The 14,919-nt window shown below is 54.5% G+C and overlaps 2 protein-coding genes across 27 annotated transcripts in view; one reads left to right on the top strand and one right to left on the bottom strand.

Annotated features, from left to right (window-relative positions):
* The window catches only part of LOC128853643 (uncharacterized), a 33,669-nt gene extending 32,548 nt beyond the window's left edge, over positions 1–1,121 (top strand). For all 14 annotated transcript variants that reach the window (XR_008452262.1, XR_008452271.1, XR_008452268.1 and 11 more), the window contains one exon: positions 49–1,121. The gene's annotated coding sequence lies outside the window, so the exon portion shown is untranslated. The remainder of the gene's footprint in view (positions 1–48) is intronic.
* An 8,313-nt stretch (positions 1,122–9,434) lies between these two features.
* Positions 9,435–14,919, bottom strand: part of LOC104065903 (protocadherin gamma-C5) — a 134,218-nt gene continuing 128,733 nt past the window's right edge. For 3 of the 13 annotated variants that reach the window (XM_054079260.1, XM_054079258.1, XM_054079265.1), the window contains exon 4: positions 9,436–11,851. In XM_054079260.1, coding sequence (XP_053935235.1) covers positions 11,625–11,851 — 227 coding nt within the window. In that variant the 3' untranslated portion in view covers positions 9,436–11,624. Of the gene's footprint in view, positions 11,852–14,919 lie in introns of all 13 variants that reach the window. The other 10 variants (XM_054079267.1, XM_054079268.1, XM_054079269.1 and 7 more) reach the window with 7 other exon arrangements.

The raw sequence follows: 14,919 nt of genomic DNA, 5'->3' as shown, positions 1-14,919 counted from the left end.
TCCCTGCTTCTAATGCACTTGGTGTCTATTATCCCATTTCCATCGCAGGTGCTTGGCTCTGGCGTACAAACCCAGTGGTGCATGAACTGGAGAGAACAAGAGCGAGCAAGCGGCTGCGGATGGGCCCTTGGGATGAGGTAGGTGCGTGCCTGAGCACAAGAGGTTTGTGCTTGAGAGAGAAAATGCTGATTGTAGAGAACCATAGAATCACTTGATTGGAAAAAAACTCCGAGATCATCAAGTCCAACCGTCCCTGTCCACTACTAAACCAGATCTCTGCGGACGTCATCTGCCCATCTTTTAAACCCCTCCAGGGATGGAGACTCCACCACTGCCCTTGGCAGCCATTCCAGGGCTTAACCACTCTTTCAGTAAAGGCATTTTTCCCTACTATCCAACCTAAACCTCCTCTGGAACAACTTGAGGCCATTTCCTCTTGTCCTATCACTTGTTACTTGGATCAGCACTCACCTCACCACAACCTCCTTTCTGGGAGCTGCAGAGAGCAATGAGGTCTCCCCTCAGCCTCCTCTCCTCCAGGATAAACAGCCTCAGGTTCCTCAGCCACTGCCAGAAACCCTGGGGTCCAGCCCCTTCCCAGCTCCATTCTTCTTCTCTGGACTCCCCACACTCAAACTGGGGTGAGCAGGGAACCCACTAGAAGCAAGGCTTGACCCCTTCTGCTGGCATCCACCAGTCCCTGGGAAGGATGAGGGAGCTGAAAAGGGCAGGTGGGACAATTTGGGCATCGGTCCCTCTGCCCTCTCCATGCCTGGGGCACCAGAGGGCTCCATGAAGGGCCAAAGCTGTGTCACCCTCGCGTCAGGGTGGTGGTCAGCTCTGCTAGGCTGATGGCTGCAGGCTCAGGCAGGAGGAGTTGCCTTCATGCAGCCAAATGTCCATGGCTGTCCTTAGGAGCCCTGGAAAGCTGCAAAATGAAGGAGAAACTGGGATATGTGAGCTGCACCTGGGCTGGCCTGGAGCTTTGCCCAAGAACTTTTGTTTTCCTGTAATGGTTCCTTGAATATAACACTGATTTTCATGGCTTTGCAGCTGCAGGCAAGTGATGCTCTGGTTGCTCTGTGTTATCCTGACAGTTTGTATATAGAAAAGGTGGAGAAATAAACGTTTTGGTTACTAAACTGTGATCATAACACTCTTTGCCTCCATATCATAATTTTGGTGGTGCAGAGATGGAACTGGGGCCACAGGGACGTTGTCCAGGCTGGGGTGGGAGCTGGGAAGGTGAAGCAGCGTCATGGTTGCTTGCAGTCCCAGGAGGAGGGAACGACCACGTTCCCAGGAGGAGGCAGCAAGTCCTGTGCCCTGCACAGAAAATCTACCTTGGCAAACCTAGTCTGGTCCTTGAGAGCCCAAACGTGGAGTGGGCTCTACAGGATGGAGGTGTCCTCTCTGCCCAAACATCACCCAGGCTGAAAGACAGGTTGGTGGGAAGCTGGTGAGGACAGGAGCCACATTCACCATCCAAATACTTGCTGTGGCAGATATTTCCTGGGGATAAAACAGTAAGCAGAGCCCTGGTCACACCACTCCAGCCTTTTGGTACCCGTGTGGCAGCTCTGTGACAGCAGCATCCCTCCTGGTGACCCCACAGAGGACTCCACCTGCCCTTGTTCTTGCGTGAGCAGCACCAGCCTGGCTGCCAGTGGAGTTTCAAGGTTGACCCAGTCAGAAATGGGCCAGGCTGCAGCTCCCTGCTGCTCTGCTGGGATGAAGGATGCTTTCTCCCAGATGGCCACTTCAGAGGGACAAATGCTTTGCCATGTGCTGGTGGCCCTGGCTTGGTGGCACAGGAGACATTTGTCCTTGCGACTGATTCTGTGCAAGGGGCTGAAGCTGAGGGTGGAAAGATTGTCTTTCACACATGGACAACCAAGTCCAGGCTGTGTTCCTTGTGCTGGGGCCAAGTGCATGTTGCAGCAGCTGATTTGCTGCTGAAGTCCTGCTGGCATCTCATGGTGTCCAAATCGCCTCTGCCATCAGCCACATTCCTTCCTGCCCATGGAAGCGCTGCCTTTTCCCCCTGCCTGGAGTGGGGATCAGCCCCTGCCACCATGGATTTGGAAAGGTGATGGTAGGACATCACCAAGGAGGTGCTTGGTATCCTTTAGAGCTGCTCCAGCCCCTCCTGCCACCAGCATCTCCTCCACCAGCATCCTTGGTCCCTCTCCATGCTTCCCCATCACTCCATAGGCACAATCTTGGGGGGACATGGCCATCAGCCAGGCTTGGGTCCCAAAACACTCCTGCCTCTGTATCTCTGTCCCAGCCCCCATTCCTCTTCAAGGTGGCCCCGTTGCTGCCAGCGCTGTGCTGGCTCCACAGGGCTTTCCAAAGCTGGTCCCCACGGGTATGGACACACAGGGGATTGCTGGGATACTTTAGAAATGAGGGCAGAGACCTGATTATTGCCCTAATTTGTGTCAAACCTCAGCTCCTCTTTTTTTTTTTTTTTTTTAGCAGCCTTTTGATGAGTTTGTCAATGACAAATTGCTAATTGGGGAGCGGGAGGCCCCGGATTGGGGGAGTGGGTTGGGGAGCAGGGTCTCCCGTGATGCCCCATGCCTCAAAACACTCACATTGTCCTGCGAAAACTGGGGAAAAAAAAAGCTGTGGTAAAATAATTGTTTAAACCTGGCACTGGGCCTGCCCAGAGGGAGAGGGGGTTGGAGGAAAGCTGGACTGGGGTGGCCTCAGAGATGCTGGCTAGGGGTGGGGACACCCTGAAGCTCTGCAGGGGCCAGCAGAGACCTCGTGAGCCTCAGTGGGGAGAAGTCCTGCGTGGCCCTGGGGCGCTGATGCAGTGGGGGAGGAGATCTGGCTTCCAACAACAGGAGGCGCCCAGCATCATGTAGAGCGGCGCGGTTCACGTTTTCTGATCACATCCCCCAATATATTTATAGATTTATCAGTTATCTACACATTCTTCTGAGCTAATGCAGACATTGGAAAGCACCAACTGAACCAGAAATTAAGAAAAGGATTGAGTAGAGATGAAAGAAGCACTATTTTTAAAGTATTTCTTTTATTTATTAACAGTACAAAACCATTTTCTTCCTAGATCCCAGTGGGCTGTCTTGTGCACACCACTTTGGGGACCACAGGGGTGGAGGGAGCAGCCCAGCCTCCCCCATCCAGCCCCCTCAGGCCTCTTCTCCACCCCCTTTGCTCTTTCCACCACCGTCAATGCTGCCCTGCACAAAGCAGCTTTGTCTGCCTCTTCCTCTTCCTCTCCTCAGTCTGGCCACTCTCCCTCCCTGGCACCTTTCCCATCTCCCTCTGCAGCACAAGGACCCTCCTTCTCAATTTAGCTCCAGGGAGGGGGTCCAGGCCTCCTTGTGGACCGATTGCAGCTTGTGGAAAACCTCCTGGCTCTGCTGAGAGCTGGAGGTGATGATGATGGTGGCAGGGTCCCCACCCCACCAGCTCTGGCACCCAAACCCATCCTGGGGACCAGTGGAGGGGCTGCGCACTGTTCCCAGAAGACCTCTGGAGTAGGGTGGCATGGACTGGCTTCACAAGCTCCTTCCCCTTCCCTGTGCCAGCAGGGCTGTGTCGCTTGGGGTTCAGCTGGGAGGGCTCCCCATAAATCCTATGTGACAGGAGGCCTGTGGGAGAGGTGGGGGTGTCACAGGGGTGCATCTTTGCCCCCAATCCAAAAGTAGTCGTGGCTTCCAAACTTTGGTTCATGGGATTTTCTTCCACAGTACCACCCACATCTTTGTCCCCTGAAAGGGTGACGTGCCTCAACACGGCTGCCTCCAGTCCCCTTCTTGCTCCCAGCCACCCTAGCAGAGCCCTGGGTGGTTTGGCTCAGCATTGGTGCTCCTTCATAGAATTATCAAATGTTTTGGATTGGAAAGGACCTCAAAGCCCATCCAGTTCCAACCCCTGCCGTGGACAGGTTCACCTCCCACTGGATCAGGGGCTCCAAGCCCCATCCAACCTGGCCTTGAACCCCTCCAGGGATGGGGCAGACACCACTGCTCTGGGCAACCTGGGCCAGGGCCTCCCCACCCTCATAGTAAAACATTTCTGCCCAAGATCTCATCTCAATCTCCCCTCTTGCAGCTGAAAACCAATCCTCTCATCCTATCCCTGCACTCCTTGAGTAAGATTCAAGTGGAGAAGGTGCCCAAACCCCCCTCCCCACACTGAGTGCAGCTGCTTGCAGCACGTGCCAAAGGAAGGAGTGTTAGGCAGGCTGCGCTGGGCACAGGCAGCCCTTGCCCAGGGCTGTATGTGCTGCCAGAAGCACATTCTGGTCACATGTGGCTTTTCTTGACATCAGAGGGTTTTTTTTGGCTGGAGGTTTCCCAAAGCTCCCTAGGGACAATGTGAGTGGGGTACATCCAGGAGGGAGTCAGCCCTCTGTGCTCCCAGAGACTCCCAGGACTGGCTTGGGGAGGGCAGCACTGGGGGGGGTGAAGGGGTGCTCCTGACTGCAGAGACAGCATCAGACCTCAGGGCCAAGTACATGCAGTGGTTCCTCCACCAGCAGCTCAGTGACAGTGACCCTGGCAGGTCCTACCCCCAGTATCTCCACAAGTTTTAGAGGAAAATATGAGCTCCAGGGGAGGACACCAGTGTCCTCTTGGGGCTGAGCCCCTCCAGCACACCGTGGCCCATCAGCACTCCCTGTAGCATCTCCTCCCTCCGTCTGTGGTTTGCCTTCATCCCACCTGGCACCTTTCTCCTTCCCCTGCCTGCCCTCCCCTGTTTCCTGTATGACTTCAGGTCTTGGCTAGAGCAGCCATCGGCTCCCTGGGGCTGAGCTCCTCGGGCACCCGGCCACCAGCACTGCCAGGGTGAGGGTTCTGCCCACAGGAAAGGACAGACAGACATACACAGTGGGCTCCAAGCAGCTCGAGCCATTGCATGGTAGAGGCCACCATGAGGTCATGAAGGCTGCGAAAGGGCAAAATCCCACCACGTCCCATTTTGCCTGCAGCCAGGAGAGCGGCTGAGGGCTGGCGCTGCTCCTCTGTGTGATGGATGAGGTCTTGGCAGCCACCCAGCCCCAGAAGGGCCGGCAAAGGTCAGGCGGTGCCCTGCCTCCACCCTCGCCTTTGCCGCAAATGCAGGGTTTCAGCCAGCAAAAGTCAAATTTTATTCCATTTCCACATGCTGGGTTTAACCTGTTGAAACTCAAGTAATAAATCAAAGCATTGGGAAGAGAATTTATGGAGCAGGAAGGGATGTGGAGGAGGATGAAACACCTCTCATTCTAACCCAGGAACATGAGGCTGTGAAAGGAGCTGGGTTTGGGAGGAATAAAATCCGAGGGGATGTTGTAGCAAGGGGCTGGAGGGGAGCCAGGCAGCTCGGGATGTGGGAAGGGCTTTCCCACCACATCATCCTGCTACGACACTCGCCCTCCTCACCTTGCTGTTTGCACTCGCTGCCCCGGTGAGTCCCTTTTAGACCTTTTCCATCCCAAGAGTCAAGATTTCTAAGTGCTTTTTGAGAGCATTAGCTGCCATCCCTGCTGATGGGAGGAGAAAGCTCTGCTGGCTGCTCCCAGTTCCCTGGGGTTTCTCCTGCTTCATGCGTTCCTTAAAATGACCTCACCTGGAGCCCTGTGTTCAGTTCTGGACTCCTCAGCAAAGGAAGGACATGAAGCTGTTGGAGTGAGGCCAGAGGAGGCCACAGAGATGATCCAAGGGCTGGAGCCTCAGCTGTATGAGGACAAGCTGAGAGAGTTGGGGTTGTTTAGCCTGGAGAAGGCTCCAGAGAGATCTTAGAGCAGCTTCCAGTGCAGAAAGGGGCTCCAGGAAAGGTGGACAGGGATGGGATGAGGGGGAACGTTTTTCAGCTGAAAGAGGGAGATTGAGATGAGATCTTAGGAAGAAATGTTTTCCTGTGAGGGTGGGGAGGCCCTGGCCCAGGCTGCCCAGAACAGTGGTGGCTGCTCCATCCCTGGAGGTGTTGGATGGCCAGGTTGGATGGGGCTTGGAGCAACCTGATCCAGTGGGAGGTGTCCCTGCCCATGGCAGGGGGTTGGAATTGGATGGGCTTTGAGGCCCCTTTCAACACGAATCATTCCATGATTCTATGAAAATCTATCTGCAGGCTCTTGGCACCAGAATGCACAATGCCCCACTTAACCCTGCAGCTCCCAGTATCTGTGTCAGATCCAGGGTGACCTCCCAACTGCCTTTAGAACCTCAAGAGAGCATGAAAACTGATAAACTGGAAACTGCCTGAAAACTCAGCTTCTTTGGTGACTTCCCCCCTCCCTTTGCTGGCTGAGGTCATGGCTGTAGGAGATGCCTGATGGGACTCAACCCGTGACCAAAGCCTGATGCCAAGGAGCACATCAGTGGGCAAGATGCCAGCTCCCCACCCAGTCTTTGCCATGGTCAAGCAACCACAGGTCAGCTCAGCTCACAAATCCAGTAGAAAACTGGTCTTGCACAACTCCATTGTAGGTTTTTTTGCCGTTGTTTGTTTCATCTTTCAAGGTCCATAGGCCAAAAAAAAGTGACTGCTGCAAACAAGGACCCTGCAGGCTGGTGACATGGGGCCATCACTGTCCACAGCATCTGCAGGCTTCTGCACTACCAGGAGAAGGCAGTGAGTTGGGGAGAATCCTCAGGGAAAGGACACCGGGTTTTCCAGCTCTGTGTAACCTGTTCCTACACCACCATGGGCTTCCAGCTCAGCTCCTTGCAGAGCAGCTTGGGGTTCCTCTGGTCCCATACCGTGGATTTACCCAGGAGGCTGACAAGGGGCAATGTGGAGGAGGGGAAGAGGTGCTGAGCTGCCCCTAGTAGGAAGGGAAAGAGAGAGATGGAAGAGGAAGAGAAGCAGCAGCGAGGGGGCACCAGAGTGGAGGAGGCTATGAGCCCCTTCTGGCTGTTGAGGAATGTTTAAAGCATCCCAGCACTGATGCCCTGGCCCAGATACAAGGTGCCTTTCTGCTCTCAAGTTGGGCCACCTCGAGATTTGTTGGTGAATATGCACACGCACACTGCCACATACACCTGGATTTGGGGGGATACAGCCACTTGCCCCCCGAGCAGGTCCCCATCCATCTGCTCACTTATTCCCATCCCACGTCCAGGGTTCTTCCTTCCTTTCCAAGGTCAATCATCCCTCCAGGGAGCATTGCCTCTGATCCCTGATGGTCACCCAGCCTGAGCAACTACCAGGGGCTCGGTCTGGTCCCCCTTTTTGCATGCCCTTTGTCAGGGCTGTGGCTCAGGCTCTGCTTCTCTTGGCCACCCTTTTCTTATCGCATCACCACACTGCAATGAACAAGTTCCCACTCCCGAGTGGCCCTGTTAATTAACACAGCTGACCGAGTTTCCTTCATCGGCGCTAATTGGCTGGGTTTGTGTCTCTGAGCATTTCCCTTCTTGGTTTTCCCAGTGCCCTTGGGTGATTTTAGTGCAACAGAGAGGGGAAATAAAATGAAACTAAATACCATCCACACATTGCACCCATCCTTACACCGACGCCAGTAGCTGCTCACAGAGCAGGGCTAAGGGCACTGGGGAGGTCATGGGCTCCTGACGCTGCAGCTGCAGCTCTGCAAAGCCTCTTTACTCCCCACAGGTGATGGCCATCACCCAGCCAGGACCTCCTGCCCTCTCCATCCCCTCTTCCCACACCTTCACTCAGCTCCAGGTGCCCAGCAGCACCACTGGCAAAGTGAGCGGTAGCACCCAGTGCCCTGGGACAATGACACCCCAGCTGGGGTGGGTGCTGGGGACAGTCTGGGGGTGGCACCTGGATGTGCTCAGTCCTGCTCCCCATTAGCAATGGGTCAATGTGATTGATCTCTATCACTGTTCCTCTGCCACTGCCCCTAATGCATTCCAGGTGCTCCAGCGTACAAGGGACTGTGGGATAGGGCAGAGGACACGGCGCGACAGGGGCCCCACAGCACCAGGTCCTGTCTCTGTCACCACCCTGACCCCAGTGTCCTCCCCTGTGCGCTGGAACCTCCTGCCCCAAAGGTGGATGCTCTGGCTGGAACCTCTTCCATGTGTGCGCGCACGTGTGTGTGTGCGTGTGGGTGCACATGTGTGTGCACGTGCATATGTGTGTGCATGTGTGGATGACCAGGGCTGTCCCCCACAGGGACACAGGGTGCACAGGGTGGGGAGGAAAGCTGGCTTTGTGGGGTGCAGAAGAACTGGGGGGGGCACCTATTGTCCCTATGGGAGGTGCACAGAGGCAGACCAGCAGGATTGGGGGGAAAACAGAGAGGGTGTCTGTGGGGTGCAGGGGAATTTGGTGGGAGGGGGTGATGTCCCTGTGAGAGGTTTATGGGGGCTGCCAGGGGTCTCTGTGGGTTGCAGGGGGGGTTGGGGAGCATCTATTGATCTGCAAGGAGGTTCAGGTGGGGGTCTCAGGGTCTTGAGGGCAGTCTCAGGGACTCATGGGGGTCAGCAATGTGGAGACTATGGAGCTGCAGCCGGGACAGAGGCACTGGGAGGGAACAGGATGGGAATACAGTGAGGCGAGGCTGTGCCCTGCACTCCTGAAGCCTCCTGTGCACTGCCAAGGTGGGGGACCAGCCCCAGCCCCAAACCCGTGTCTGTCTGTCTGTCTGTCTGTCTGTCTCCTGCGGCTGCTCTTTCCGCACCTCCTCCACCTTCCCCCTCATATCTGGGCAGCAGCCACTGATTTTTTTTCCTCCACAGTTACGACACCCCGAGTCACAGGATATTTCTCCCTGGCCTGTAGTAGACCATCCCGCAGGGAGAGGGTCGGGGGGCTCCGTTTGGCTGGGAATTCCCCCAATCCACTTCCCTGCAAGTGCCACGGGGGGAGCCCAGGCATCATGAAAAGAAGATCACCCCGAGGCTGAGAAGGGGGAGCGGATCCCTCCTGAGCACGGACAACACTCGTTGGATCCCTCTCCCAGGACTGGGGAAGGGAGGATAGATCCCTGCCAGTGATGGGGAAGGGTGATCAGGTCCCTCCAATTATAGGGAAGAGAGAACAGATTCCCCTGTTACTAGGGAAGGGTGAGCAGATCCTGCCAGTGATGGGGGAAGGTGATCAGAACCTCACCAAGACTCAGGAATGGTGATGAGATCCCTGCCAGTGATGGGGAAAGGCATCTGGATCCCCCTTGGGGCTGGGGAAGGGGCTGTAGCTGTGCCCACCAGTCTCCTCGCTGGGGTGTGCCAGGGGCTGCCCTGCCCTTCCCGAGAAATGCCAGCCAGGAGCACACCAGTGCCACCCACAACCACATCACCCAGCACCCATGGCAATGTCACCCTCAACCCAATGGCCTTGGGGACCCAAGGATAGGGGAGTCACAACAGCCTCCCTGCTGCTGGAGCTAGGGATAGACCCCGGCCTTTGGCAGCCTTGGCACAGCACCAACATCAAGACGGACAAAGTATTGATCTGCGCCCCCCTCTTTCCAGCAGAATAAAACCATTTATTCAGAAGAAACCATTTTATTAATTTTTTTTTCCAAAGAAAAAAAAGCCATATAAATATTAGAGTATAAAACTCGCGTGTAACACATCGACATTGGTCTAGATGGGTATAAGAAGGATATAAGCATATATATAATATATAAGTATAATTCAATATTAGACACATTGAAAGGGCAAACGTGTTTCATTTCACGGACACTCGGCGCACAGAGCACATGGGAAGAAGATACAGCAAAAATACTGGTGGCCACAAAGTTAATTACCAAGGTTAAAAATAACACGCCACTAAATACACAACACTCGATACGCTACCTCAGATTGCGGGTTAAAAAGAAATATAAAGACTACAATTCAGCTACAGCTTTTCTAAAGGGGGGAGGGGGCAGGTGGCGGCTGCAGGGGACAGGGTGGGAATTGCTCCCAACGCAGCCAGCGTGGTTGGATCCGGATGAAACACGGCGGCTGCTCCTGCTGCCCTGGGTTTGGGGAGGGAAGAATGGGGGGGGAGGGGGTGAGTGCTGCCATGCCAGAGCGTGGCTCAGAGGGCTGGATCTGCTTGGGCGAGTTATGTGTTAGTGATTAAAAAGGGAAAAAAACAACACGCATCCCCTTGGGAAACCTGGTGTGGCCACCTCTGGCCACTCCACAGCCCCTCTCCTCCCTCTGGCCACACAAAGCCCCCCCTCCCCCCTTGCCCCCCCATCTCCTTCAGAGTGCTCAGAGCTGCTTTGATGTGGGAAGCCAGCCTGGTGCAAGGGTGATGGGCATGTAGAAAAACCCTGTTCCTCATCTTTTCATTCCCTCTACAGGGTGAGAAGCCCAAAGCCAGCAGGAGCATCATCTCCTCTGGGCTGAGCTATTGTGGTTCCATGCAACCCCTCCTTGTCACCCCAGCTCGCTGGCTTTGCAGCATCACCCCATGCTTCCCCCTTCTCCGAGTCTGGTCCCCAAGTGCCACCAAACCAAATGTCACTTACTCAGTCACCAACTCTGCACCAAAGCCATGAGCTGGCAGCTCCACGGATCTCACTTCTTTGAATGAGATCCAAAAAAACTTCCTTATTTGAGGTTTAAACCCCAAATAAGATGCAAGGAGTCACCCACCCCACTTGACTGATCCTACTCTCCCACCTCCGTCCCCAAGGCAGCCCCAGCACGTTTGACCCACGCTGCGTGGGCATGCGAGGACTTCTCTGGGTCTGTGGAGCTAAGTACAGGTGTGAGGTGAAGGACGTGCATGCAGATGCGGTGTGCAGAAACGTGAAGCATCATCCCCTGCTCCCCTTGGCGGGGACACGGCCAAGTGGCTGCCGGAAAGAACCTGGCCGCGGGGGAGCGAGACTCTCTTAGCTTTCATTCTAGAAGAACATTGACTGTACATATAAATATTTACTGCAAAGAAGGGATGAGATGTGTCTGCTCTTCGGAGACCCCCTAGAACCAGCGGGGCAGCTGCCGCACACCTCGGCATGCTCCTCATGGAATTCCCTACCTCTCAGGCATCAGGAGGGGGATTTTTTTGTCTCGTATTTCAGGCCGTAGGTGGTTGCACTTTAAAAAACAAACAAATGTTCAGGACACAGCTTTGCCGAATTCCCTTTGACTCATGCAATATAAATGCTTACTTTCTTTTGTTCCCGGGTAACAGTTAAGCAGGAACTGAAGTACTCCCTACCAACAAATCCATCGCTATCATGAACTCAGGGGGATTTTCACTAATGGAAAACTTAAGAGCAAGGATCTAGAGCATGGACTCTAAGCCAGGAACTTCCTTTTCCTTCCCAAAAAATGATGGAAGATCTATAAATTAAAAGCTCCACGTTCAAATTATTTACACTGGGCAAAGCTGAGCACAAGCTTTGTGCCTTTCTCAGCCGATCTGGGAGCAAATCGGATCCAAAGACGTGGCGGGAGACCTTCCGTCCTTGCATATTCTAATACCCGAGGGATCGTATAAAACATGAGCAAGTATTCACAGGGCACTTATTTCAATTCGATTTAGCTTCCAGATTGGTTTTCATCATGAGACCTAACAGCAGCGAGCCCCTGCTCCTAGCTCTGATGATGAGGAGATACATTCGCAACTTTTACTACTTTTCGTATCACAAAAATATTCACATTCATCCTCCGGCCTGGGCTGTGGCTTGGGGGAGCGTTGTAGCCGGCTGCCCTGTAGCTCTAAGGTCTCCTTCTTCTTCTCTACTTCTTCTCCTTCTTCCCAGATTTCTTCTTGTTGCCTCCCGCGTTGCCGGCGCCCTTGGCATCACGCTTGCTGGCAGCATTGGTGAGGGTGGCGGTGCTGCCCGGGATGTAGACGTTCTGCCGGTAATCGGGGACATGCTGCAGGGTGAACTGGGGGCCGTAGCGGGCGCTCAGCCCCATGGTGCCCGTCCCACCGCCCAGGGTCGAGTTGCCATCAGCAGCTTCTGTGGGAGATACCAGAGGGTGGGGGCAAAGAAAAAGGCAGGTTAAATTTGGTCAGAGCCCACCCAAGACCTGGCAGCCCTAAAGAGCCCTCATTGGGTGTCACACAGACTTTGGTGCCACCAGCCTTTGCCCCCCACCCATTCCCCTTAATTTCTATCACCCCATAACTGAGCTGCAATGACCGTGCTGTGGGGCACAGCACAGCCAGCACCGAAATCATAGAATTGTGGAATGGTTTGGGTAGGAAGGGACATCAAAGCCCATCCAGTCCCAGCTCCCTGCCATGGATCCCACTGGATCAGGTTGCTCCAAGCCCCATCCCACCTAGCCTTGAACACCTCCAGGGATGGGGCAGCCACCACTTTTCTGGGCAATGTGGGCCAGGGCCTCCCCACCTTCACAGGAAAACATTTCTTCCCAATACCTAAATCCCTTATTTCTCTATCAATACCATTGCATAAGGTTTGGGATTTGAGGCTGGATGCTGGTCGGGAGAGGACAATATCCTCCCTGCCTGCCAGACCTGCCTGCTTTGTCCCCTCCCTGGCTGCTGCCTCCGCCGAAGAACGTCCCCCCCCTCCAAAAGCGGTGTGTTGCAAACACACTGCACAGGCACAACCATTAGCAATGCATTAAGAGAAATCCAATATTATTTCTTTTTCCGCTGCATTTAAACTCCTGCCTCCGGTGTTTCTCCAGCCAGGTTTATTCAGGGAGCAGAGCACATGAGATGAGAAGGAAAAGCCCCTCCCCTGCAGTTCTGCAAAATGGCTCTAGGAAGCCGAGCACAAAGCAACTCAATCTGATGGTCCACATCTGGGAGCAGGGGGAGGGGAAGGCAAATTCATTCCTGTCGCTCCGCAAAGCCTCAGCATGGAGAGAGCAAGCAGAGAGAGGGGGGAGGGCACCAGGCCCCCTTGGGATGCTGGAAGGGAGAGAGCAGATGGAGAAAGGGGGGCACAAGCGAAGCTGTTGCCATGCGCTGCTGCATGACCCACTCTGGTGCAACTGCCCATGCACGGCTCAGGGTGGGATCCTTGCACAGCCCTGCTCAGAAATGATTTATAAACGCCTGCCTCTGCAGTGGATACTGGCTCCCATCTCAGTCTTTTAACTGCTCCATGCACACGGCTGTGGACATGCTCTTCTAGGAGGATGGAGAGACACAGTAAGGGGACCTGAAGGGTCCAAAGCAAAGCCCAGGGCTGCTACTCCTTGTTTTTGCAGGCAGAGAGACTGCAGGAATGAAGAAAAACAATGAGCAGAGATCATGGGCTGCTCTCTTCACATTTCTCCTCTCTCCAGACCAGATCAGTGCACATCTCCGTGTCACCTTTGCTTTCCCCTGAGCAGATGGAGGGGGCTAAGCCAGCCAGAAAGCTAAGACAAAAAGCTGGGCCACATACCATCAGCCCCTGAAATATTGCTGTGTACATGTAGAGGTCGGAAGCAACTGCATTTTGAGAAGTTCCAGCTGCTTTGCTGGAGCAGGCAGAAGAAAACACAGAGGGAGTTTGAAAACAGGCAGGATATTGTGCCCCAAGGAGGGGGGATGAGCAGGACGGTGGACAAACACAGCAAAACACTGGAGGAAAACAGAACTTTTCTACAGTCCCCATTAAATGGGTCCCAGACCTGGTGGGACCCTGGGCTGGAGGAGATGTGGACCTACAGTCAGCGGTATCTATCACTAACCCTCCCTTGCCTCATCAGCAGCTTATTTCATTAACAATCGACTCAACGCCACATCCTTTGGGGTGTTATGAACAGGGACAGGATGGCTGAAGATGTGCCATCAGAGCAGGCTGCAGCCAGGGACAAGCTCACAGGTGGACTATGGGCTCCAGCAGAGTGGGAGATGTTTTTTTTCTCACCTACCCCACCGGAACAGGCTGCCCAGGGCAGTGGTGGAGTCTCCATCCCTGGAGGAGTTCAAAAACATCTAGACATGGCACTCTGGGACATGACATGGTGAGGTTGGGCTGATGGTTGGACTTGATTTTAGAGGACTTTCCCAACTCTAACAATTCTATGATTCTCTGGATACAGCCTGGCTGCGGTGGCCTTGGGTAGCGTCCCCTGTGCCCTCCCCGCTGCACGCCGCTGCTCTGCTTCCTCCTGGACCACCCCAGCTGGGGTACTTGGAGGTATTTATAAATGCTGCCCAGGGCAGCGAGGAGGCTGGAGGTTTTCCACAGCATCCAGGAAAACTGGTCCCCATGAACTTGTTTGCAGTCACGGCACATCTTTCATGGGAGAGAAAAAGCCGTCTGTGCAATTCCCAGCCTGCTAGTTGGTCCAGGGTAGGAGCAAAGGACTGTTTCTAGGTAACACTGACATTAAGGTTGAAAGAAAAGAGAGAACAGGGACAATAGAGGTTTATAAATGGGCACCAAGCTGCCCTTGCCAAGCAAGCACTTCAGCTCTTGTTGCTGGAAAGGTTACGCTCAGACTTTCCTAGCAGCCAGACGTTTTCCCAAACCATCGTGAAGAATTCGGGCTTCAGCAAAAATAACCAGCTAGCGGCTCCATCGCCCTGGCGAGCAGAGGAGAGGCCGGCTGGAGGCAGCCCCAGCACACATGCTGCAGCAGCTGCTGGTGGGGCTTTTGGGAGAACCCAATATAGCAAGTCTGCCCCTGACTGCAGGCAGCAGAGCTGGGGAGCAGGACTTCCTCAGGCTGCCTTTCCGACTGCTCTCTCACCATCCCATGGCACCCCTATAAATTCGCGCTGGATGCTGAAGTATTTAAAGGACCGTGTGTCTGCCCCTGCGTGTCTGGTGTCCTGGACCTCCTTGGCCTGTTGTAGCAGCTGCCCCCGTCCTTTCAGATGGCTCAAAACACTGGCTTTTCACATTGTTCCCAGCTCCAAAGGAGGAAGACCCAGAGGGAGCGAGCCCTGGGAGACAGAAACTCTACAGCAGGGTCACAGTCCTACAGAGAAACCAGCCCCCCAGGCACTCTGGCTTAGGAGGGTGATTTAACCCTTGAGCAAGTATTTAATCCTCAGAGCAACGGGATCAGCAGAGATTCGGCATGGCAGGGCCAGCTCTGCCTCTCGCTGAAG

The sequence above is a fragment of the Cuculus canorus genome, chromosome 14, assembly GCF_017976375.1.
Source record: "Cuculus canorus isolate bCucCan1 chromosome 14, bCucCan1.pri, whole genome shotgun sequence".
NCBI lineage: Eukaryota > Metazoa > Chordata > Aves > Cuculiformes > Cuculidae > Cuculus > Cuculus canorus.
This window is presented reverse-complemented; position numbering and strand designations above follow the sequence as displayed.